This window comes from Amblyomma mixtum, chromosome 7 (assembly GCF_055824585.1).
Source record: "Amblyomma mixtum isolate Tamu chromosome 7, ASM5582458v1, whole genome shotgun sequence".
Taxonomy (NCBI): domain Eukaryota; kingdom Metazoa; phylum Arthropoda; class Arachnida; order Ixodida; family Ixodidae; genus Amblyomma; species Amblyomma mixtum.
Genome location: NC_143018.1, coordinates 131,461,591 through 131,486,920, shown reverse-complemented (window position 1 = coordinate 131,486,920; position 25,330 = coordinate 131,461,591). Strand labels below are relative to the sequence as shown.

The 25,330-nt window shown below is 49.3% G+C and overlaps 1 protein-coding gene across 1 annotated transcript in view; it reads right to left on the bottom strand.

Annotated features, from left to right (window-relative positions):
* Nucleotides 1–7,455: 7,455 nt before the first annotated feature.
* The window catches only part of LOC149337606 (uncharacterized), a 29,926-nt gene continuing 12,051 nt past the window's right edge, over nt 7,456–25,330 (bottom strand). Inside the window, exon 4 of the mRNA XM_089553645.1 lies at nt 7,456–7,622. Within this exon, the coding sequence (XP_089409771.1) occupies nt 7,456–7,622 (167 nt within the window). The remainder of the gene's footprint in view (nt 7,623–25,330) is intronic.

Here is a 25,330-nt window from a genome sequence, read left to right as displayed (position 1 = left end):
TGGTCACGCGCATTGCCACCCGTTGCAGGGGCATGAGAGAAGCCGACCTGTGCAGTAACATGCAATTCTTCATGATAAGGAGAATAACTTACGCTTGCCCGTACTATCATCTGCGTTACATGCACAAAGAGGCACTTAATAGCATCTTTAGAATAGCACATAAGGCGGCCCTTCATCTGCCGGCATACCCGAACTCAGATCTACTGCTGCAGTTGGGAATTTTTATGGTTTATGGTGCTTAACGTCCCAAACCGACTGAGGCTATAAGAGACGCCGTAGTGAACGCATCCCGAAATTTCGATCACCTGGGGTTCTTTAACGTGTAGTGATATAGCACAATACAAAGGCATCCAGCATTTCGCCTCAATCGAAATGCGACCGCCTCGGCCGAGGTCAAGCACCCCTCTTTCGGTCCAACAGCCAAGCGCCATAACCATTGCGCCGCCGCGACACACACATACCACTAGCTTTTCTTGTAATGGGATTAGGAATGCTTTGGCATTAAAAGTCAGTCTTCCGCTCCTGCCCTATGAAGTCTAAAGAAGGTGCCGAGTCGGCACCGGACGGGACTCCTTTCATGGCGTTTCGGTCGGAGTGTTAGTCTTTTCTTTATAATTCAGATCTCGACCAAGCAGCTCTCTCCCGAAATGTTCTCGTTCCTGTGCTTATAATGTACCGTAAAGTGCGTAATAAAAATGAAGTAAAAACAATATTTCTGTATTTGACTTGCACAGACTATGCAGTCGGTGGGAAAACAGAAATAAACAGGTGCCGTAGTGGAGGGCTTCCGAATATTTTGGACTACGTGAATATTTTTAACGTACAATAAACATCGCACACCCGACCAGTCCTTTTCCGTTTCACCTCCAAAGAAACGCAGCCGCCAAGGCCGGGATTAAACCCTCATCCTCGGGCTCACAAACCGAGCACCTTATTCTGTGTTCCATTTCGGAGTGCGGAATTGATCCTAGTAGCAGAAGGTGCGGCAAGGAAGGTATTTTGACGCTATGGGAAACCGAGCAGCGCAATGACCACCGGTTTTCCCGAGTATTTTTCCATCAAAATGCTACGCAAGGACCCATCTTTTTGCCGGCAGCATGAGGATGTCTGCTTCGCAGCGCTTTACCAAACGTAATAACCCAAGCAATGTCAGGATGACATAACCAATTCTGCTCAGCTTCCTTTTTTAAACCGCAGATCTCCCCCCCCCCCCCCCCCCCTTACAGCGACGGCCGCATTTCGATGGAGGCGCGCCCGTGTCCTGTGCGATATCAGTGCACGGTTAAGGTCCCCATGTGGTCGAAATTATTAAGGCGAAAGCCTTTTTTGGATATGTCGACGATTTCGTGTCTGCAAAACGTGTCGGCAGCAGTTGCGGGCAACTATAGAGAGGTATCATCTAAATGGCTATAATATTAGGGGGGTGATGTGAGGATGCCGGGCAATAAATTTGGTGTCAATCGGATCATTAGTTAATTTATTAGAGCCAAAAAAACGACCAAAAGTGGGCGTGGTCGGGCTACGAGTGGCGCAAAGTTTGAATCGCCGAAAGTGTCGTACTACATGTCGCCCCCACGTGACCGGAACGATGGGCGGAGCCAGCGCGCGGCGCGAGGTTTGAATGTCCCAAAATGAATACCTAGGTGAAACGATGGAGGCTTTGGTATTAATAGAAATCGAATCAATGATAACAATTATAGAAACGCCATCAGTAAATGCAGGTGAATTATGGTGCATTAGAGTGAATTATAAGTTAAGGCGGTTTAATGTGGGTATAATGTGACTTAATGATACAATGCAATGAATTAAAGTTGAATGAGTGTAAATCAATTTGGAATTAACAGTTATGATATGGATCAATTCCAAATAAACGATGTAAGTGCGAATTAAATTTAATATTTGTGGAAATATTGTCGAACTTGCAACTTAAATAAATTAATGTGATTTAAATTAATTGTGAATTAAATGCGAATTAATTATAGAGAAAGATGCATTAACTGCAGTTTAATGTGAACTATGTGATTCGATGGTCAGACACGACGTCACAATAGACATAGAGGCAATGAGGAGCAACAGGAGGCAAACAGGAGCAATTGAAGGCGGCGAAGGGGCGTCTATACTTTCCCATTACTCCAGTGGAGTTTCCGAAGTGGCCTTCAATTTGTGTTTCCGGAACCCTTCACTTCGGCACCTGTTTCTTCCTTTCTTTTTTTCGCTACCTCCTTAACTCTCCCTTATACTGTGCGTTTCGGGTGTCCGCCCGGTTATGGGGGGCAGCAGAGCGAAACGCCATTTGCCACGGCGAGAACGGAAGAACGGACAACCGGAAGGTGGCTGCCACGGGAAGATCCCGGAGGGTGGCTAGCAGCGCAACACGCCACCTTCCAACTGGGGCAGGTGGCGTGTAAAGAGTTGAGCTCAAACTTCGCATTACCGATTATAGCAGTCATCTGTCAATTTTTGTGGTCTTATTCATTTAGCTTCAATGAGGAATCACTGTTACACTTTCAACTGGCTCCCCGCATAAGCTAGCAGACAGATGTTCTGGATACGCATAGTGTACTGAAGCAAGTTTGAGAACTGTGCTCTATATACAACTGATGTCGAGTGGTCAGATGATTTTAGTTCAACACATTCCTTTGGCATGTACTGAAAAATTTCTTCTTTATTCGAATGTCCAAGTGTAAATGAGCAGCTTAGATACAAGAACAGACAACAGAGGATGAAGTCAGCACACGAGTCTCGTGGCGAACTGCTGTGGCAATTTTATTCCAACATGCATAATGTAAGCAGCCCGACATTCCCATTCTCCCTGTAAGCAAGTATTTCGAAGCGAGCGCTGACTACCGACATTCCTTTCGGCTGCAGTGGTCATGAATCTTTTACACCCAGTGGCGCTCCCTTAGAAACGGGGCGTGCGTTGAGCGGCCAAACAAGCTTTATTCTGCAGTTGATCAATGCGAGAGCGTTCTATGGCTCATCGGGAACGAAATGCGCCGTCGACGATGAGAAGTACCAGTACTACCAAAAGGTCCGATGACGTCACCGTAATATCAATGACAAACAAGCTTTCTTCCCAAGGTCCGCCGTATTGAACCCACGTCTTTCAGATTGCGAGGTCAGCAAATAACCACAGGCCATAAAACCACGCTCGGCGAACAAAGGTCAACGTAGTCTATTAGTTGCCTTGGGACTGTATGCCAGTGGGTAGGTGTGTCTTTACAAAGGAAGAGAAAATAATAACAAGGTAAAAAACATTTGAAAGAAATTAAAATACCAAACGATGCTTTGGCATTCATAGCACAAATGTAGACCTATGTGGCCTCCCCAATTTTTGCGGCAAACCTCCCTTCGGTATACAGATAGAGTATACAGTGATTTTTCAAACAAATATCAAAGCGCTGATGCTGAGTCCTATTCTAATATGTCACTTATGAGCAAGACAATACAGCAATGCAGCTATAAGGAATAAAATCTACGAGATATTCTCTTTAGCTCCTTGCAATAGGAACCAAGACGTTAATATTGGATGTCCTTCTGATTCCAAAATCAATATGTCCCGCCTAACGGCTAATCGTGGACGCTTAATTATGTGGTATGGCGCATGGGATTGTACACCACAGGCAGGAGCATAATCCTGAGATCAGCACGTCTCTCTGAAGATTTCAATGGCCGTGACCACACAGGTGCTCTTTGGGGCTCTCCTTATCTGAACACGTGAATGAGCACAGGGTACAGGGATATCCCTCTGGGATAGCGTGCGTCAGCATATGACGCTTTAAACTGTGCCGCACTGACACTGCATAAGGGCATATGTCACACTTGAAGGGTCTCGACCCAGTGTGAATTCCCTTGTTCCGACTTCAGTTTGAAGAGACTGCAGTTGTAGAAGTGCACACGTCGCACACGAAGAGTTTTTCAGCAATGTGCTTACGCTTGTGTCGAGTTAAGGTTTCTGAGAGTTCAGTTGTAAAAGGGCACATGTCGCACTTTTGAGGGTTTCTCACAAGACTGCATACTATCGTGTGGAGCGACATTTATAGACTCTGCATGTCAAGAAGGAGACGTGGCACGATTGAAGGGGCTTTCGCCATGGTCCAGAATATCGTGTCGTGTGACATTTCTACACTCTTCAGTTGTAAAAGGACAGGTGGTGGTGGTGGAACTTTATTTCCAGCGGATATAGAGGAGCGACCCGAAGTCGTCCCCCGCTTAAACGGCGGCCGCTATCCCTTGGGCAGCGGCGGAGTCTTCAGCCAGCTGGAGGAGCTTGATCTGTGTTCCCGGGTCGGGGCTGAGCAATAGAGCCACCCAATGATCACAGTCGGTGGTTAATCGACTCGCGGGTAGGGACTGCGGGCAGTTCCAGATCATATGATTTAGGTCGGCTTTCGTATATTAGGGTGAAGTCCATCTCTGGCCAGGAGTTCCTCGGGGTCATGATGGATCTGAGCGTGGTGGATGATTTCAACGTCTTTTTGGTAATGTTCCATGTCCAGCAAAAAATTGTTGAGCTTAAACGAGTCCTGGGCGTGAGCTGCGAGTTGGCTTTCGCATCACATCTTTTGCATTTGTCTGAGTAGAGTCCATCGGAATAGAAGCTACACAATTGGGGATTTGGATAGGTGTTAGTTTGAAGTTTACGCCAGGTTTTGAACTGTTGCTCGGAAAGCGTTTTATCTGCTGGGGGGAATCTGAGTCTTGCAAGCCCGTAGTGTTGCAGGATTTCTCTGTAAGAAAACAACCTGTCCTTGCCGGAGTATAGAGCGGGTGGATTGCACGACCCAGCTCGGCGGGACAGTTCTCGAGCTAGGTTATGAGCCTCCTCATTACCAGCAGGGGAGGCATGAGCAGGCGTCCAGATTAGGCGAATGCGCCGCGTGTGCTGATAATTTAGCAGAATCCGCGCTGCTTGTGGAGAGATTCTTCCAAACGTGTAGTTACGTATCGCCAATTTTGAGTCGCTGACAATGGTTCCTGCCTAGGATCCCGCAATGGCTAGAGCAATGCCTGTTTCTTCTCCAACATGTGTGTGCTGAGTGCGTATAGTGCCCCCAGTTATGAGTACCACATTCCGTGGTGACCACAGCTACCATCTTGTCAGCCGAAGAATCTGCTGCATCAACATTTACCACAGAGGTATCATTAAGGAAGCGTTTGCCTAATGATTTGGCTCTCTCTGCACGCCGTTCAGAGTGGAAATCTGGGTGCATGTTCCGAAGTAGTGGAGGAATGACCAGAAGCTGGCGTATATGCTTGGGAAGGTGAGTTGTCAGTCCGCCTTGTCGTTCGTATGTTATGCCTGGTGCGGACAGAATTTGTCTGCCAGTTGGTGTGGCCGTTAGTCGTTCGTACTGCGAGACGGTTACCGCTTCAATAATCTCACTTAGGGTGTTATGAAGACCGACACCTAGCACTTTCTCAGTCGCTGTGTGCATGGGCAGCCCAACTGCCTGTTTGACGCATTTTCTGATTATGGCCTCCACTTTGTCTTTTTCAGCTGACTTGAGATGTAGGTAAGGGCATACGTATAAGCAATGCGGCTGATCACAAAGGCTTGTACTAAACGGAGAGTATTGCTTTCACTCAAGCCCGAGTGGCGGTTACTAATGCGGCGAATGAGTCGCATAATTTGCTGCGAGGTTCCCTGAAGCTTCTGTATTACGTCACCATTGAAGCCGTGTTCTTGTAGAATTAGGCCCAAGATTTTAATTTTGGGTACTCGAGGAATGGGGACTCCGCGAATACTGAGTTAGATGGCCGGTGGGGGTTGCGCAAGGGACCTGATTTTGCGGAATATGAGAAATTCAAATTTGGCTGGAGAGCACCGCAGCCCCCTGGGGTCTACATAGTTCCCCACGATATCGATGGCACGCTGGAGTCTCCCCTCGATTTCGGCATCACTGCCCTCGGCGGTCCACAAGGTGATATTGTCAGCATAGAAGCTGTGGTGGAGTTGCAGGATCTGCGCTAATTGGTGTGGAAGTTTCAGCATTGCAACGTTGAAGAGAAAGGGTGACAGGACCGATCCCTGCGGGGTGCCCTTGTTGCCGAGGGGGAAGTCACGCGAGTGGAGACCTCCTACTTGCAAATGCGCTTTTCTACCTGAGAGAAAGTCGCCGATATAGTTGAAGGTGCAGGCTCCCACCCGGAGTTCATGAAGGTTCTCCAAGATCGCATCTTGTCTGACATTGTCTAGGGCCTTTTCCAGGTCGAGTCCAAGAATTATTCTGGTGTCCCGCGTTTTTGCCTTAATAATCTGATGTTTGAGCTGAAGCATTACATCCTGCGTAGAAAGTTTTGGTCGAAATCCAATCATGGTTGGGGGGTACAGCTCGTTCTCCTCCATAAACCGGTTGAGGCGGGTATGAACTACGTGCTCCATGAGCTTACCTACACAAGACGTGAGCGAAATTGGCCTGAGGTTCTCAAGGCTGAGTCCCTTCCCCGGTTTTGGAATGAGAATGACCTCTGCCGTTTTCCATATTTGTGGGATTGAGCCCTCCGACCAGCACTTCTGCATATACTAAGTTAGTGATTGTAGCGACTCTTCATCTAGGTTGCGGAGGATCTTGTTGGATACTAAATCTGGGCCAGAGGCGGATTTGTCGCTAATGAAGGGGCCTTCGACAGTGTGCAAGTATCGCGTGTTGGGACACAGACTCTGCAGGTGCAAATATACACGTGTCGCGATTTAACGGGCTTCCGCCAGTGTGCATAGTACCGTGTGGAGCGACACAGCCAGACTCTGGAGGCGTAAAAGTACACGTGTCGCGATTGAAGGGAATTTCGCCAGTGCGCGTATGCTTGTGCCTAGTTAACCTTGGAGTCTCTTCAGTTGTAAAAGAGCGCATAGGAATCGCACACTGTCATTCTCCTGTGTGGCTCCGCATCTCTCTGTTACTGTAGTTATTCGCACACGCCGCTGGGACCTCGGAGCATCTCCTTTTAATGCACGTGTCTGCCGCACGAACGAATTGTTCCATGAGCCAATACGGCGGTATCGATCTTTTCTGGTAGTGTTCATCACCTTCGCACGACGGTCGTTGTCCGTCAATGAGCCGAGAACACAACTTCTGTCATGGCAGTCAGGAAAGCACACCGCTCCTGCGAATAAATTTAGTAGAATGTGAGCCGTTAGGAAAATTCAGTTTTTATTTTTCGGCTTGCTCTCTCCGCAGTATATTTTTTCGTTGGTTCAAGCATGCCAGATTGTTATTTGCATTGAGGAATAATTTTCAATAAGGTTGATGTTAAACAAGCACACAGGACGCGGACATTTTAAAGAAATGCACTACTTCAAGAGATCTCAAGCAATAAGGAGTGAGTTCATACAATCTTTCAAAATAGTGCCTGTAGTGTATCTACCATCGTATGTGGATCTACGGGGTTTTTTCGAGCGCGTTAAGGCAGCTCAAGCATGTCAGATGGTTGCTTGCATCAAGGAATAATTTCTCAATGATTGGTGCTAAGAACGTCCGACAGGTAAAACAAAACGTTGTTCAGCTTCATGGCTTCTTCCGACCGGTTGTGGCCGCTTGCCCGCTCGTAGGAGGGAAGCCAATCCTCCACGTCGAGGTCATCGGACTCGCTAAAGATGGCTGGGTCCGGCAGTCGGAGAGCTGCAGGGCAAAAGACGGGCGTAGGCGAAGGGGCAGATCAGAGGCCAGCGTCGATGGATAAAGTTGACGCGATGGTTCTGCATCGAAGCTCCAGGACGTGCCCAGCACCTCCCCCAAATTGTAACAGTATTTCCATTAAAAAAAAATCCAAAGGACAGCTAGCCAAAATGACAGTCCAAGCTCCGGTCATCAACCAAACGATCTCGCGCTTATGCGCTAGCGGTTTGGCTGCCGCACTACCCATTTTCCCCTTTACAGTACAAATAACGGACGGTTTTTTTTTTCACTGCATTTACATTCTATAGATGATCTCTCGCATAAATCAAGGGTAGCCTCGACTCGATGCCTTGAATAACGTTTGTTCCGAAACCATTCAAAGTTTAAACTATGGACGTCTATGTAAGTGACCAAAACCTAGAGCTTTTTTGAGTGGTGACTTCTGAACAGTCTGCAGCTCGAATCGCCTTTTAGTGCGCTTGCACTTGCATCATGTAGGGATGAAACCTCGGAGAGAAATAAACTACAATGAAACACTTCACGGCCGCGAGTAGGTTACGCACCCGTGGCGGCACGAACAGATCCGCTTTGTTGGCCTTTGCATCAGAGTACGGCCCCAAAGCCGCTTTTTTTAAAAATTTCTTTATTACACTTCACTATCGCCGCGATGCTAGTCGGGCGCGCTGCCTCTTGACTATCGCCGCAGCCTAACATCCCGCGTGGTATCTGATAGCCTCTTGCGCTGTGCTTTACCCGTCGCCGTCTTCACCAACTTCCATCCGTGCGCATTGGAACCGAAAACCTACACCGAAGTGAAAAACGAAGTGCTTGCGCACTGAATTCGCATTTGGATTAAGTGCCGTGCCTCGCTAGCACAAAAGCACTCTTGTTGTGGGGTTAATTAACGAAACAGGAACCCATCGCATTTGGCAGGTGGAGAAATAGAGAGAGAGAGAGAGAAAACTCCCATTTCGCCTTGAAGGAGAGCGGTAGAAGAGACAAAAGACTAAGATATAATGAAAAAAAAACGGATAAAACGAAAGACCTGGAGTACACGGAAGTCATTGATGCGACCCTCATTATTGCTGAAGTTGATCCGTGAGGGTGCACGCTTTCGCATTTCCACTGCATCAATAAAATTGATTGCTATAAATTTAGCAACCATTTAACCCCAGCAGCACAATCGCCAAGATTATCGAAGATACACAAAGTTAAGCAAAGTGACTGTGCTAGCGCACCAACGACGCATTTACTGTAACGAGGTAAATCGGCGGATAAACAGTTTCTATTAGCAGCTTCAAATTCAACACGAACTTTCTGTTGTTTGATGTCACCGTCTGTCGAGTCAAACTGAAAATTTGTCCAAAATGACTTTCACAAAGGGTTACCCTCTCTAAGCCTGCAGAGCTACAAGCCAGTGCATGCACACACACGTGTACGTAGCACAAAAGCCGAGCCGTCATGTCCTTAGATGGAGCCTTTGCTGCCGCCGGGTATTTTTTTACAGAAGAAGATGCAGCCGCTCATCCCTTGTCGTGCCCCACCTGGTGGCAAAACAAGCCAACTAGACCGCTCTCCCGAATTCCTCGTAGCGATGGCTTACATCAAGCCAGCTCATCGCCACTCCGTTCGCACTATTCGCGAAAATGCTTTTTAAACTGTTTGTGCACGTGTACCGTTAAACATTCGTTATATTTGTGTACCAAAGTACCTGAACGGCAGTCACTGAAACGCTACGATCAACCATTTCTGAGCACCTCATCTGAAATACACAATCGAAAGAATGCATTTGATGCAGAGACGCACTCAACTTATGCGTGCTATATATATAACAAGTGAGTTCGCCGCCCACATAGTACATTCCGAAGGGTAGAGGCGGTACTTCTTCGCCGAGCCCAGACTGTTCAGCTTCTGTCACCAGGAAAGCTGCACCTCATGAAGCCGCACTCATACCAGACACCTCAGTGCCTGGAATGCCCGGCCAAAGGCACGGCCGAACATCTGCTGTGGCGTTGCCCTTCCTTTGACGCGGTGCGGGAGAGAGCAGTTCAGTCCCTGGGCTGTCACCGTCCTGGCACCCTGCAGGAATGGATCGATCCGCCATCGCATATCGGTCCATCGGACGCACTCCAGCTCTGGAGGGCTTTCTTCAGCCCTTCAAGGAAGAAAAAGGGTCTGACCGTTTCTTCGTGGAGCCGAACCCGGGAACACTCCAACTTGAGGACGAAGTGGACACCGGTCCCCATCCCCATGAAGGACCTCATTTCTGCCGCGATGTTTTGGCAAGGTTATGAAAAATGCACCGCATAACAATGGAAAGCATATAATTATATTTCATTATAACAAATGAGACGCGTGGCCACAACTCGATGACCCCACTTGATGCCATACTCTTCAAGGGTGCTCTCATGCTTCAATCAAGAGCACAACAAAAAAGGCCGAGACGCCAGATGTTATCAGATGCCAGTACGACAATGCGCCAACCTACTCCGCAAAAGATTGGAAGCGAAAGCACGTCACTGCTAAACAGCAGTTCCTTCATTCGCTCCATTTCTTTTGATCTGGGAACGTTCCCGGCCCCCCTTTCGGTCATTGCACACTCGAAGACCCTCGCCTTAAGTCGCCTTCTCGCACTACCCCTTAAGGCTGTAAAAAATAAAAATTTTTGGAAGGCGCGTATTAGTGTATAAGCACTAACCCGATGGGCAGCATCTCCGAGCAAAATCGTCCGTTGTAGCGTTGTCGGTTCGCCTAGCGCGGGCGCTCCTGGGGCACTGCCCGCCCTTCGTCTTGACGCGGCAGTAATCCGGTGGTTCTGGCCCGACCAAAATCGCCTCTTGCGTGTCCGCAGCTGGCCTAGCGCGAGCGCTCCGTTCCGCGGCACTGCCCGCTCGTCCTCGTCTTCTACGTAGCGCAAATCCGTGCTTTCACAGTGCTTCGAATGCAGTAAACATTGTCTAGCTTCACGGTTGGCAATTTTGATGTCCACTGCCGAAAAACCGAAGCTGTGCCCGCGAGGAGCGCTCGAAATGCCACTCCAGCGTCAGACGCCAACTCGACGTGAAACAGTCACAACGACGACAGCTGGTAGGGAACGTGCACTTTTCGTTTTTGAGGACATGCAGAGAATCTTCTTCCACCCGATCCACTTTTGGCTAGTTAGTTAGTTATATGGGGTTTTATGGCGCATAAGCAACTATGGCTATCACGCGCCAAACACAAGGTTAGATGATGTTATGTCTAGTGTATAGAGGTTACATTATAATAGGTATAAAACATTGGCTTTCTTTACAAACTTACAAACAAGTGAGAACTCGACAAGTGTTTCCTCGCCTAAAAGCAATGCGGGATGAAATGGAATGTGTTGATTGTAAAATACAGTAAAAAACTTTCTCCTAAGTTCTTCGAGATGGGAACAAGAAATTAAAATGTGATTAACTGTGAGCTCCTCACCACACATTTCACATACAGGTTTGTCTTTTTTTGTTAATAAGAAGCTATGGGTGATGTGTGTGTGACCTATGCGTAAACGACATAAAATTACTTCGATAAAACGCACTTTATGGCGGCATGATTTCCATTCTTTTAAAATGGGCTTTACAGTATGCAGCTTGTTGTTTCCTTCATTTTCCCAGGAAGCTTGCCATTTGGCTCTTAGTTTGCTACGTACAAACTTCATGTAATCCTTAGGAGGCAAATTCACATGTTTTATTTCCATGGTTCTGGTTTGAACAGCACACATGTCGGCTCTCTCATTGTCCCTAATACCAACCTGACTGGGAACCCAGCAGAATTTTATAACATGTTTTTGTGCTGTGACCTTTACTATATTGTGTATGATGCTCCCTATCAGTGGCTCCGTGGCATTTTTGGAGTTTAATGCTGTAAGGACGCTCAGTGAATCTGTAAAAATGATGCGGTTTTTGATGTTTTGATTTGCTATTTTCTGTACCGCAACACCAATGGCATAACACTCAGCGGTGAACACTGTAGCACATGAGGGCAGTCGCACTGCATTTTCATTTTTCCTTGTATTACTGCGCTTCCTACATGAGCATGAGTTTTTGACCGATCAGTATAAATGGCAGTATAATTTCTGTATTTTTGTTGTGGTGCTAGATATTCTTGTATTATATGGTCGTGTGGTGTACAGGTTTTCCTGAGGTGTGTTAGTGTAACGTCACACACTGTGGGGAGAGTGTACCACGGTGGTAGCGCTTCGTGTCTTGGGGCAATACTTTTGATTTCGTTTAGTATGTTCAGAGTTTGACATTTTTCTTCGAAGCGCAAGAGCAACGGCTTAATCGCATGGGGCTTGTTGTTGAAGAGTATTCGGGATGGGCATTTCATCACCACTTTTGGCACACGATCTGATGGGCCGAATAAGTGAGTGAGGAATGCTGAAGGTAGCGAAAATGAGACAGTGAAAAGTCTACCAAGAGCGGCTCCTAGGCAATGAGCGTGTTCAAAGGGGGCTTTGCGCTCAGGAATTTGCCACCCATATTACAATAGTGCTGAAACTATCAGGACATATGCTGCACTGAGATATCCATTCCGTCGGATCTACAAGAATAAAAATTACAAGACACCCAGGAACGCGTCATCAGAGAAGAGTATAATACTTAAGCACGCAGCCCATCTTCGCGTAACCGTACAAGAACTGCGTGCAAGTCCCTGCTTTCCCTGTTAAATTGTTAATATATCGAACACGCTTGCAGATGCCGGAGCCAGCTGCTCTGGCGAAAACTGCAGTGAACCGACAAAGAATTTGTCAGCCTGTTCAAAGAGCAGCTAAAAGTAGTTGTATGCAACCTGCTTTTTTTTTCTGAGACGCTTCTTAAGTGACGCCGTAAAAATTTTGTACACCAGAACTAAACGTAGCACAAGAAGGACCAGAGTAAGAAAAACAATTTCAGAAAGAAAACTTGGCAATAAAAGGCTTTATGGATTGGAAGCTCACTTAGACAATGAAGGAGCCGACGAATGGTTTGCGAGACATTAGACATCGCGTTACTGCGGTGTCTGGCCTAAGCCGCCAGCGCCGCTTTATAGCCTCACCTTAACATCTTTCTGGGGTGCATGGCTTAAAATGGCTAAATACTCTCCAGCTCAGAAGTGTTAGCGTCCAATGGAGCGTATACGCCAAGATGCAGAAGTAGAAGAAAAATTTCGCGTAACTATGCCTTTAAATAATGTTCATACTGAAGTGACCCGCTTAGGCCCCAAGCGGGAAACCGCACTTGTGATCCGTCGTCGACTTGGCTGTGTGCGGAGCGACCCTCGGTTGTTTGACACCACGCAGCTCATTTCATCATAGGCCGCTTGCTTCCCATGCTAGGCCGGAAGCCGTCTTATCGTCGCTTTTCGCGCTTTAGTTTGGGCTTTCCCAAGTAGGAAATGCCAAATTGGACCGTGGACAGCATGATGCACGGGAACAAGAGGATACGAGTTTAAGATTATCGTCATGACTCAGTACTGCACGAGCAATAACTGCTCTGCACACTCCCAGAGGCTAAACTTGCGCAAAAGCTTGAAGTGAAACTAAGAACAACTTGGCAAGCCCTGAACAGGGGCCTGATGAGCGTATCATTATCGTCATCATCATATTTATTTTAATGTGTGGTGCACTTAATGCATAAGGTTATCATTGTAGCCGTAGGAGGTCTTCAAGTAAAAACACTCCTCTGTACCTTCTGTTTGAAAGCGCAAAATTACGGACTTTCAGCTACAAGCCATTTATAAAATATGAAAAATACAGAAATGCAAAAGAGGAGATGTCATAATGCATAATATATTGTCACGTGCTGCGCATGGGCCCTGAGGAACGAAGAAGATGTGCGCAAGCTGGAAGAAAACGAGGAAGTCCAGTGTCCTGCTGCCGGCGCACCAAGCTCTGCTCGACCTGTCTTGTAAATAGTATTTGTAAATAGAACCTGTAACAGTGCCCCAGCTCGTCCGCAACGCCACCTGCGGCAGCCGGAGTACGATGGCCGCTTCGACACTGGCTACGAGGAATGTTATCCCGAGTTCCCCCGCGACCCACCACTTTGTTACCGCTGTGGTCTGATCGGTCACATCTCTAGATTCTGCCGTCGCCGGGGCCGGTTTTCCCGCTCCCAGCGCCAATGGTCATACCCTCGCCCGAGTTTCAATGCGCCTGTTCATGACCGCGTCTTCACATCGTCTCAGCGCCCATCCAGTTACGCGCCACCACGGAACGACTCTCCTGCCTCTGACCGAAGTCTGACTCCACCTCCGCATCGCTCTCGCCGCTCGCCTTCTCCCCAACGTCGTTCCCCACCGTCACCGGGAAACTAGCGTGTGCGGCCGATGGAGGTGCGGTCGCCGGATCATCGATAGTGCCAATTCCTCTGCCCATAGTTATGTTAAGGAACCGCCTTGAAGTTTTAGTGGGCGGTATTTGCGTCATGGCCTTAGTGGACACTGGTGCCACGGTGTCAGTGATGAGTTCAACTTTCAAGAACCAGCTGGGTCGTAAAATAATGTTCGCTTGGGATCGTGCTGTTATATTCCGGGGTGTAGGGGGAGAATCATTGTTTCCGATTGGTATTTGTTTTGTGAATGTAGTGATCGCTGGCCACATGTTCCGAACTGAATTCACGGTGCTCCCTCGTTCTACGCATGACATCATCCTCGGTATTGACTTTTTGCACCAGTGCGGCGCCACGCTCGACTTCCGCAGTGGTGGCATATCATTAAGTCCTGGTCTTCGGTCAGCTCTCATAGAAGACTCGCCAGTGGTTGCCCAAATGTCTTCTGTCTCTGAAGATACCGTCGTTCCAGCAATGTCTGCCATATTCGTTCCCGTTGTGTCCTCGAGCACGATTTCTGATACCTTCGATGCTGTGGTGGAACCTTGTTCCCTTAACTGTGCAAAGAAAAGTGTGCTAGTACCCCGCAGCGTCGAACATGTGACCAAGGGCCATGCCACTCTTTGGACTGTCAATAATTCCAACGAACCTGCAGTATTGCCATGTGGTTTAAAACTTGGCGGATTTGAAGAACGTTTTTCTGTACCAGTTGCCGCGATCACTGACAACGTGTCTCCTCCAACTAGACGCCGCGATCTGAGCGACTCTCAATTCCTAGCCATGGTCAACAAATCCCTACCCACTACCGACCGCCAGGTACTAGTGGCCGTTCTTATGAAGCATGCGGACGTGTTTGACTTCGGTCGCGACCAACCACCGCCGATTTCATCTTCCCGTACCCATCACATGATCAATACTGGATCTGCACAGCCGATTCGACAGAAGCCATACCGCATCTCGCCTTCCGAACGTCAGATAATCGATGAACAAGTCCGTGACATGTTGCACCGCGGCATTGTAACGGACACGTGTCGTGTTCGTATCAGTGCCGCGCATCAGTGATTGCATCGCGCCGATGCGCAACAGTAATGCGCACGCGTCCCGCTCGGCTCGCCCAGAACGCCGGCGCGCGTCCCACTCGGCTGGCCCAGAACGCCGGCAAGCGCGTCCCTCCGGTACAGCGCTCTTGCTCGTGCCTATAAAAGCTGTGCCTTCAATAAACAGTGGTTCATTCTTGCACTGACCATGCTGCTGTAAGCGTCGTCCCTCCGGCTGGTTACAGGCATCATTCAGGAATCTTCAAGCCCGTGGGCTGCTCCAGTGATCCTAGTCAAAAAGAAAGATGGCACTTGGCGATTTTGTGTCGACTACCGCCGGCTTAACACTGTCACAAAGAAGGATGTTTACCCGCTCCCACGCGTTGATGATGCCATTGACTGCCTCCACTCAGCTTCCTACTTTTCCTCGGTGGATCTACGGTCCGGGTACTGGCAGATCCCGATGCACCCGCAAGACAAAGAGAAGACGGCATTCGTGACACCTGACGGGTTGTATGAATTTAATGTTATGCCATTCGGCCTTTGCAACTCTCCTGCCACTTTTGAACGACTTATGGATACGCTTTTACGTGGCCTGAAGTGGCAAGTTTGCATGTGTTATCTGGACGATGTTGTTATTTTTGGTAGGACCTTTGCCGAACATAACAGCCGCTTAGCCATTGTCCTAGACTGCATAGAGAGAGCGGGCCTCGTGTTCAACTCCAAGAAGTGTCGCTTCGGTGAACGCCAAATTACTGTGCTTGGTCATCTTTCGTTGACAAAGATGGCGTCAGGCCCGACCCGCAGAAGGTTGAAGCTGTAAGCAGTGTCAAAGAACCCAAATCAGTGAAAGAGCTCAGGAGTTTCCTAGGACTTTGCTCATATTTTCGGCGTTTCGTTCCCAAGTTTTCTGATTTAGCCTACCCGCTTACAAGTCTCCTGCAGAAAGACACCCCTTTCCACTGGACTCCCGAATGCGAATCCGCGTTTCGGCAGCTCAAGTTTCTCCTCACCTCGCGGCCAATATTGCGTCATTTCTCTCCGACAGCACCGACTGAACTCCACACTGACGCCAGCGCATCGGCGTGGGTGCTGTGCTTATCCAACGCCATGGGGGCAATCAACACGTTGTCGCTTATGCAAGTCGCACCCTCAGCAAGTCGAAACGCAATTACACTGTAACAGAGCAAGAGTGTCTCGCCGTTGTTTTCGGCGTACAACGGTTTCGTTCGTACCTTTATGGACGTGCTTTTACAGTCGTCACAGACCACCATTCTCTGTGCTGGCTGGTCAATCTACGCGACCCCTGCGGTCGGTTGGCCCGCTGGGCGCTACGCCTCCAAGAGTTTAACTTCAAAGTGTCTTATAAAAGTGGCCGCCAACACGCCGACGCAGATTGCCTCTCGTGGCTGCCGCTCACGGTTACTACTTCCGATGATGAAAACTTCGACGACTATCTCGCTGCCGTTTCCCAAGAGTTTCCAGATCTTGGCACTTTCCAGACGGAACAACGCAAGGATGAGCACTTGGCGCCGCTTTTTGCCGAAGCCCGTGACCCGGCATCCGCAAGCCCTTTCTGCATTCGCGACGGTTTACTCTATAGAACGAGTTACTCGCCTGGAGGTGCGCGCTTTCTCCTCGTCGTTCTGGTTACTCTGTACTCCTCTGTTCTGCAGGCAATGCACGATGACGTCACGGCTGGGCACTTGGGGTTTGCGAGGACCCTTAACCGCATCAAAGAACGTTTTTACTGGCCAAAAATGCGTCACATTGTTCAGCGCTACGTGGCCACCTGCGTGCAGTGTCAGCGGTTCAAGCCTCCCACAACTTCTGCGCCTGGACGCCTGCATCCTGTGCCACCTCCAAGCACACCATATGGACAAGTTGGTCTCGATCTGCTCGGTCCGTTTCCCCGCTCGTCCAATGGTAACCGCTAGGTTATAGTGTGCGTTGTTCACCTGACCCGTTACTGTGAGACCGCCGCCCTACCTTGCGCCACCGCTGCTGAGTTCTCGCTCTTTCTTCTTCGTGCTGTCATCCTCCGGCATGGACCTCCTCGATTTGTTATCAGTGACCGCGGTCGCCAGTTTACGGCAGACGTTGTGGAAGAGCTTCTGCGTCTTAGTTCATGCCATTTTCGCCACTCGACGCCGTACCACCCCCAGACAAATGGACTGGTTAAACGTACCAATCGGACGCTTACGACCATGATGGCCATGTATGTCGATTCCCGCCATAAGAAATGGGACGACGTGCTTCCCTTCATCACATACGCCTACAACACGTCGAGGCATGAAATAACTGGTTACAGCCCATTCTTCCTTCTTTATGCACGTCCGCCTCGAAGCTCCCTCGACAGCATCTTACCTTTCTGTCTCGACACCGAGCCTTCTATTGCCAACACACTATGTCGCGCTGTAGAAGCCCGTCGGATTGCCCGCATACGCACTTTGGCATCGCAGGATCGCTCAAAGCAGCGTTACGACCCCCGGCACGCGGATGTCTCCTACCTGCCCGGTGACGTTGTATGGTTGTGGACGCCTCTACGCAACCGCGGTTTATCAGAAAAGCTGCTATCCCACTACACAGGCCCGTTCATCGCTGTTGCTCGCCTCAATGACCTCAACTATGTCATCTCTCCCCAGTCAACGCAAGGACGCCGCTCAAGGACAACCCAGGTCGTGCATGTCGCACGGCTAAAGCCCTTCCACTCTCGGGACCCCGATTGATTGACTGGCCCAGAGGGCTTCGTCTGCGAACGGGGAAATGTCACGTGCTGCGCATGGGCCCTGAGGAACGAAGAAGATGTGCGCAAGCTGGAAGAAAACGAGGAAGTCCAGTGTCCTGCCGCCGGCGCACCAAGCTCTGCTCGACCTGTCTTGTAAATAGTATTTGTAAATAGAACCTGTAACAATATCAAGGGCGCGAAGCGTTGGTACCGGAAGAAATAGGAATTGAAAACATCGAATTGAGAGAACTAGATGGGTGCGGGACATTTAGTTAGCAAAATAACTGGCTCGCGTAAGTTTCGGAGGAGTGTTGCGCGTGCTGCGCAAGAGGTTGCTCGGGAAGAGCAACGGGGGCCGCATAATTCCTTCCGGTAGCTGTGACAGAAACAGGCACCTGCCAGTGCAGTGGCGCATCGCTTAACCGCTGCGCCTCAGTGGTGGTAGTGGTATGGGGACTCGCTTCCACCTATGAATTTCTAGAATGACCAATTCTTCACATATTGGCATGAACCCACCAACCATACCCTTAAGGCGGAACTCCCGTGCTCCTCTCTGTTGCACTACCTTCCTCTCCATTGCCTTCTTGCTCTTTCGTCCGCACCCTCTTCCATGGGAACGAAGGGCGCCGCTCAAGTCGATTTGGCGCCTGAAGCCAACGCCGAAAAAGTTAATAATAGTGTACTGCCTGCCTCTGTTGGAATTGTTTATTTGTTTGTTTTCAGGTGCCCACCGAAAGACACACGCTCATAGTGCACGGCATTGGCTCTGTACCATAACGCCGGTAGCGCTTCGCCACTTCATGCGATTATTCGTTGTGCCTTAATAATCGCAGAGCTAGCATAATTCGAAAACTTTTAGATTCATATTCAATTAGGTTTTTAGCAACAATATTCGTAATCGCAACATCACTAAAAAACGGCACCACGAATTTATAGGTGCGCCCTCATACTCGAAATTTCTGAAAGCAAACCGACTATCGTCCTATTCCATTAATATTAGTTGGACGAATCAAATGCATCGTAAATTTTTCGAAGCAAATGGAATGCGTTCTGAGAGTTTCGAACAGTTTCCGATCGAATAGCTGGCGTGCAATGCGAAAGGCGCCCCATCGTCTTCTTCGACAGTTGTTTCAGATACGGCGTCCATTTCCATGTCGCACAACAGGCTGCGGCAAGGAGGGTTCAGCGCCGCGTGTGACAACTCCATTCGTGTGGCGGTGTTCATATGCTCATGCATGGCCTCTCTGATGGAGCGACGCGGCTGGACTATGGAGGGTTGAGCAAACCGGTCTCGATACCCGGTCTCGCAGCAGAGTTCACCTCGTGCGTTGCTCTTGCCCCGCTCACCCACGGAAACGGGGCGCTAGTTTATGCGCTGCCGCCATCAGTGGCGAAAATTAATCTTCGTATGCGCGTGACAACATGGTGGTAGTTATATGTTCCTACTTCGTGTTAATTCCTAGCGCAAGTCAGTGTTGCGTCTTTTAAGAGCTATAGCTATAACTTCAGCACCACGGCGCTACCAGTTCGCTGTTTCGCACCAATATCAATTATTTTTAAATATTCGCACATGTAGTGAACGCTCATCAAAATACTCTATTCGCTTTTGATTTGGTCCTGCCGCAGTTTGATTTGGTCCTGCCGCAGTTTGATTCGCATTGGATTCCTTTTTAAGCTAACAATTCTCATTCGACTCGGAAGGAAACCTACAATATTAGCATTCGATTATGATTTGAAAAACGACAATTCGCACACCCCTACCAATTTAGAAACGTGAAATTAATTCGGGAGATTAATTTTCTGTCAGCTATGCAATCAAGATTTTTGACTAACGCTGGTGCCATCTTCAGTTCATCATTCATCATCCAGAATTAACTAGTATCACCACCCTAAAAGAACAATCCGAATTTTCTTTCCTAAAACTTTTCATATTTTTTTTTTCCTGAAAGCGATTGCTGATTAAAATGCTGTGCTCAACCAACTTGATCATCTCTGAAAATGCTTCTGCTCTCAGAACACCACATTCAGTTGGTAAACCATGTTTACGTTGTGTTTCTGAAATACTTGTTGTTAGAACACGTTATTCTGGTTCGAAATAATGCACTGCAGGCTTTCTTAATTCTGCTGTTTCGCGCTTCCATTCTATTTCGGGGAAATCAAAGTACATTGTCTCGATACGATGGATGTTTATTCCTGCTTGGGGACATTTTGACGGGAAGTATTTTGTTAATACAAATAAATATATTACTGCCATCATTACCACAATGCAGCGACACGCTGCAAAGAACGCCAAGCAGGGCAATTGTGAAAAAACGGCAAAGATTAGGGAAAGCAAAGATGTGGTGCACAATACGGCGACTATCGGAGTAGGCTGAAAAGGCTCACCCCGTCGCAGTCTGTCTTTCATGGGGCGTTCCCTACGCTTTGCTTCGTGCGTCAGTTGTCCTGGCAGCCACCTGGCGACGCCGGGGTGCGTTTGCGGCGGCCGGGCACGGCTTGCCTGCAGCTTGAGAGCAGAATGAGTTTGACAAAGGTTAACCCAATGTGAGATTCACCTCAAATGCGGAGCTGCGCACGAGTCAGAGTTACACGCTTCCAGAAAGAGGAACAAGTGAACGTATGTAGTCAATGCCGTCGCTCCTTACAGGGAAAATGAACCCTTTATCGATTACTCGACAATACGCAGGATTCGAATAGATGACCCATGAAGCTAAAGCTTAAAAGCTTTGTTTTTATTTCGGCGTTAGACTTAAAAGTGGTAAAGTAATCAGCGCTGAAAGCACCTACGACGTTTATGCTTGTCCTCACTACGAGAAAAACGCGATGGTGAAAATGACGCTGACGTGACGGATGGTCAGAATGCATATTAACGCTGCCTTCCGCCCTGGCCCTGCCGTGCGTCATCGCATCCTCCCGGACAAGGATCCCCGGGACTATAGTGGCGTCGGCTTTGTCCAACCGAGCCAGCATTTGTGCTTTGGAGATGCACCGCCGCCATGGATCACGTTGTCATGCGGGTGAAGCCGGGCACTGTGCGCTGCGCAGAATCCTGAATGTCGTAGCAAATTTATTCCAAGATTACGGCATAGTTTGATTGAAATGTCGGCACAAATACACTACACATGTACCTGCAAGTTCACTTTTAAGCTCACTGAATTCCAAAACCACTTCAGTGGCCGTTTAAAAGAGGTACACTTCAACTGCTAATAACAGTGCACATTGTGTTAGCGCCACTACAGCAAATTCTATACGCGGTCAGCTTCACATCTGCTTCCAAACAAAACAATGGTGACGGCCAGGTTTAACTTCTCTGTTCGTTTTCGATCTTTCAATGCTAGGACTACGCACTGCTACGAATGGATTGTGCTCCCGCCGAAGAGCTACGAACCTTTCCCGGCTGCACCGCTGACGTGCTGAGGCTGCGCCGAAGCGGCTGGTACGCTACCGTTGTTGGCCTGAGGACGGGCGGCGTCCTGTATGGTGCAGGCCGTTTGAGCACCTGCAACTACACCTTAGAACAAGGAAATTAAACAAGTGTGCACACTTCTTGGGAAACAGAAGGAGGCAGGGAAAACAGGTGGGCAAGGGTGCGCATTTTCCGGCAGGGTAACACAACTGACAAACACCAAGCAAAATCCCTGCCCTGTGTGTTCTCCTCGTTTGTCTCGCGCTAAGCCAACCTGCAAATCATGAATCACCAACTGGCCCAAAACTCCACTTTGCTAACATCCTTCTCCTCCACTGCCGCGTCCTTCTCCATCTCGAAGGGCTCCCAAAAACTTGCAGAATCTGTACTTACAACCCGTGGTTTGTAAATTATAAAAGTAAAATTGCGTGCCAGTATAATATTTCTGCAAAGACCGCGCCGCCCCCCCCCCCCCCCCCACAGGTCACGTTGTGATACTTACTATGTGTAGCGCAATTGCTTCATAGTGTTTTTTTTTTCTTTTTTAGAGCACACCAAACATCACTAAGAACGCTCAGACTTTCCAGCGTACAGGCTACAGGCACTGCTTGATACGCGTCCCCAAAATCTGCTCATATTTACAAAGCACTGCCCTGTGTGCGCTGAGGCCCTGGGTAACCGCATTTTCGAAATTATAAAAAATGATATAGACATCACTTACGGCCGGTTACACGCCTCTCAGTTAGCTATTCAATTTTAGTTGAACAGCCCGCTAGATAGCACGTCTCAGCTGTATTCCGATGTACTACACCTCTGGCAATGCTATGCCAAAAAAAAAGTGCTCTTCTAACTAAAAAAAAAAGTTGAACACTTATGTACAGTCTTAGCTGAAAAACCCTGCATACTATATGAGTATTCTGTTCACTTTTTGCAGGACCATGTCCTGGATTATTTCCTGAATAAAAAAATTAAAAACCGTTTGCATTACGACAGTGAAGTGCCACAGCCTGAAGATCGCAAAGCAGGGCACTGCTAAGGCACCGATTCATAATAGGGGAAAGGTTTAAGCGTCATCGGATTAGCATCGTTAGTTATCTGGCTGCTGCGTTCTCTTCGTGCGGAGCGCTTTTTGCAAAGGCTTTTGTTGCCTGACCAGGGCGTACCGCTGCTCTCGGTGTGTGTTGCCCAACGGAGGCGGCAGCGGGCGCAGGAGACGATGGATGGCCTCGGGATGGCTCCCACGGGAGAAGAGAATGAATTCTCTGAAGGTCGACTGAAAGCGCGATTCAGTTTCTGCACACGAGTCACAGTTGAAGCTTCCACAGAGAGCTTCCACAAGTGAACAGCGGCCGACAGCGCCGTTGATTCTTATAAGGAAGCTGACCCGTTCATTCGGTATTGGAAGAGATTCAGTTTTTCTTAGTGAGCATGAAAACTCCATTTTATGTGGATGGTGTGACTTTGTCATTTTTTATTCCCCGTCGCGACACATTTTTTGCAGTGCAGTAGTATAAGTGAGCCTCAGGATGATGTCAGATAGTAAGTTTTAACTAAAACGTCTTTGAGAAACCTGCTCAAAACTTCAACTGCTGCTCACTAGTGAGTATTGTTTTCTACCTCCTATTACTGTATTAATCTTTTGTGCCACCTAAGACGTAATAAGGATGTTCACTACTGATGGACACTATTTGTTCTGCTTCTACATTATGTGGCCAGGATTTGGCATCGCCATCTCTATAGATACAGCCGTTCTGCCCTGAAAAGAACCCGTAGTACTTCGCTGTGCAGCGAAGCCAATAGAACTGATGCGGTGAAGCACACAGGTGATTAGACGCAACGAAGTTATCGCGCTCTTTTTCCTCAACAGCGGAAATAAAATTTCAGTCAACACGAACAAGTGTGCCTGGATTCCAGAGAAAACACCTCGATTAATTCCATGGCCCATAAGAAAAATTCGCTGTGGCTTAGCTTGGTTAAGCGCGGTAATTGCGAAAGCAATCCGTACCTACGCCATGGTACAGCTAGTAGTGTAGCTGGTGGTGATGCATCGGTTATACAACCCACTCCACTCCACTCCAATTTCAATTTCAATTTCAATTTCAATTTATTTTCCCATGTGCACATGGTGAGGGCCGAGGGAAAAAAGTCACTCCTATCCAATCCAGTCCAGTCCAATCCAATCTAATCCAATATAACCCAATCTAATGCAGTCAAGGTCAAATGGAGGTCAATGGTGGTCACCGCCGCGGCACGGCAAAGGCGTGAAAGTGCAAGTAGTATTGCTTTTGCAAAGGTCTATGGTGGTCACCGCCGCGGCACGATGGTGGTCACCGCCGCGGCACGGCAAAGGCGTGAAATTGCAAGTAGTATTGCTTTCGCAATAAAAGCCACAATATCGGCGTGTCGTCCTATGCCTTGCTCATTTCGAAGAATGCCGCCGAGATCACATGACGGCATCGCCACCGGAGCAATTCGTGCCAACTTTCTAGACTTTTGTTGCAAAAGCAACACTAGGCGAGTCGTCGAGCCATTTCGCGGAGCTGACGAAAGGCCATACTGCGCATGCGCGAGGAGCAGCGATGTCACACGGCGCACAGCTGGCGCGGCGTCGCCGTCGCTGCGCGTGTGACTCAGAGGTGCGGCCGCCGCGCACTCCTTTCCTCAAAATTGGATTGGATTGGAGTAAACTTTATTTGTGCCTGCAGTTGGACGCTCGCGCGCCCCGACGAGGGCCTACGTCGTCTACGAGGCTGCCGTTACTCGGCGCGGGTCTCCGCTCGCCGTTGCCGGCTCGCTGGAACCCTGCCTTTCGAGCGCCCCGATGACCTGCTGGACGGCCCATAGCTGTTGGTCATGGTCGTTGCTCTTCGCGGCTGCCTCCAGCCGCGGCGGGATTGTTCCTGATCTTGCTTCCTTTGGATTTTTGATGCAGTCCCACAAGATGTGCGTGTGATCTGCCGGCTCCCTCCGGCAGACTCTACACGTATCGGTCGGGTAGGTCTCGGGGTACACGCGATGCATCAGTCTCGGGCTCGGTAGCGATCCGGTCTGGAGCTGTCTCAGTAGTACCGCCTCCGCTCGACTCAGCCTCGGGTGCGGGGGTGGGAGAGTCCTGCGAGCCAGGCGGTAGGCCTTCGTGATTTCGCTGTAGTCGGTCATGCGGTCCTTGGCTCCGAACCACGTCGGACGGTGTGTTGCCGGGGCGCGGTTGGTTAGCGCTCGCGCCGCTGCATGTGCCGTCTCATTGTGGTTCGCACTGCGTTCCGACGCGTCGCCCGCGTGCGCCGGAAACCACTTGATTCTTACTCTTCTGTCTTGCAGTTTAGTCGCTCGTAGTACGCGCTCGGCCTCCCTGCAGACTTGGCCTTTGGCGAAGTTTCGCACCGCCTGTCTCGAGTCACTCAGCACCGTGTAGCAGTCTGCGTCGGCGATGGCCAGGGCGATGGCCACCTCCTCCGCTTGTTCCGCTCCGGCGCCTCTCACGCTCGCTGCCGTCCTCGTGGCGCCGGTCGACGCCTCTATGACGACCGCTGCGAAGGCGTTCCGTTGGTATTCGGCCGCGTACACGTACCGCGCGTGCTCGTCGTTGGCGTGCAGGTCGATGAGAGCCTTGGCCCTCGCCGCTCTTCTTGCCTTGTTATACTCAAAAAGCCTTGCGTTCAAAGGGCAAGGCATCGCGCCGAACGGGTGGTGGCGTTCCTCCCATCCTGTAGGGTGCGGTTCGGGTGTCCACCGAGATTGCAGAGAATTACTGCGTAGTTTCCTTTCCTCAAAAAGCGTCGTGTTCAAAGGGCAAGCCTGGTTTATTGGCCCGCCATGGTGGCTCAGTGGTTACGGCGCTCGGCTGCTGACCCCAAAGACGCGGGCTCGATCGCGGCCGCGGCGGCGGAATTTCGATGAAAGCGAAACCCTAGCGGCCCGTGTGCTGTGCGATGTCAGTGCACGTTAAAGAACCCCAGGTGCTCGAAATTTCCGGAGCCCTTGACTACGGCGTCCCTCACAGCCTGAGTTGCTTCGGGGCGTTAAACCCCAATAAACCAATAAACCAAAAGGGCAAGGCATCGCGCCGAACGGGTGGTGGCGTTCCGTGGGCTCCCTGGCAGCGCTACAACACGCTGTCGCGTTCCACTCCTAAAGGCGAAGCTTAAGCGCCATTAATTAGCAGTTAATCAGTATTCAGGCATTAATCAGCGATTAACCAAAAATTA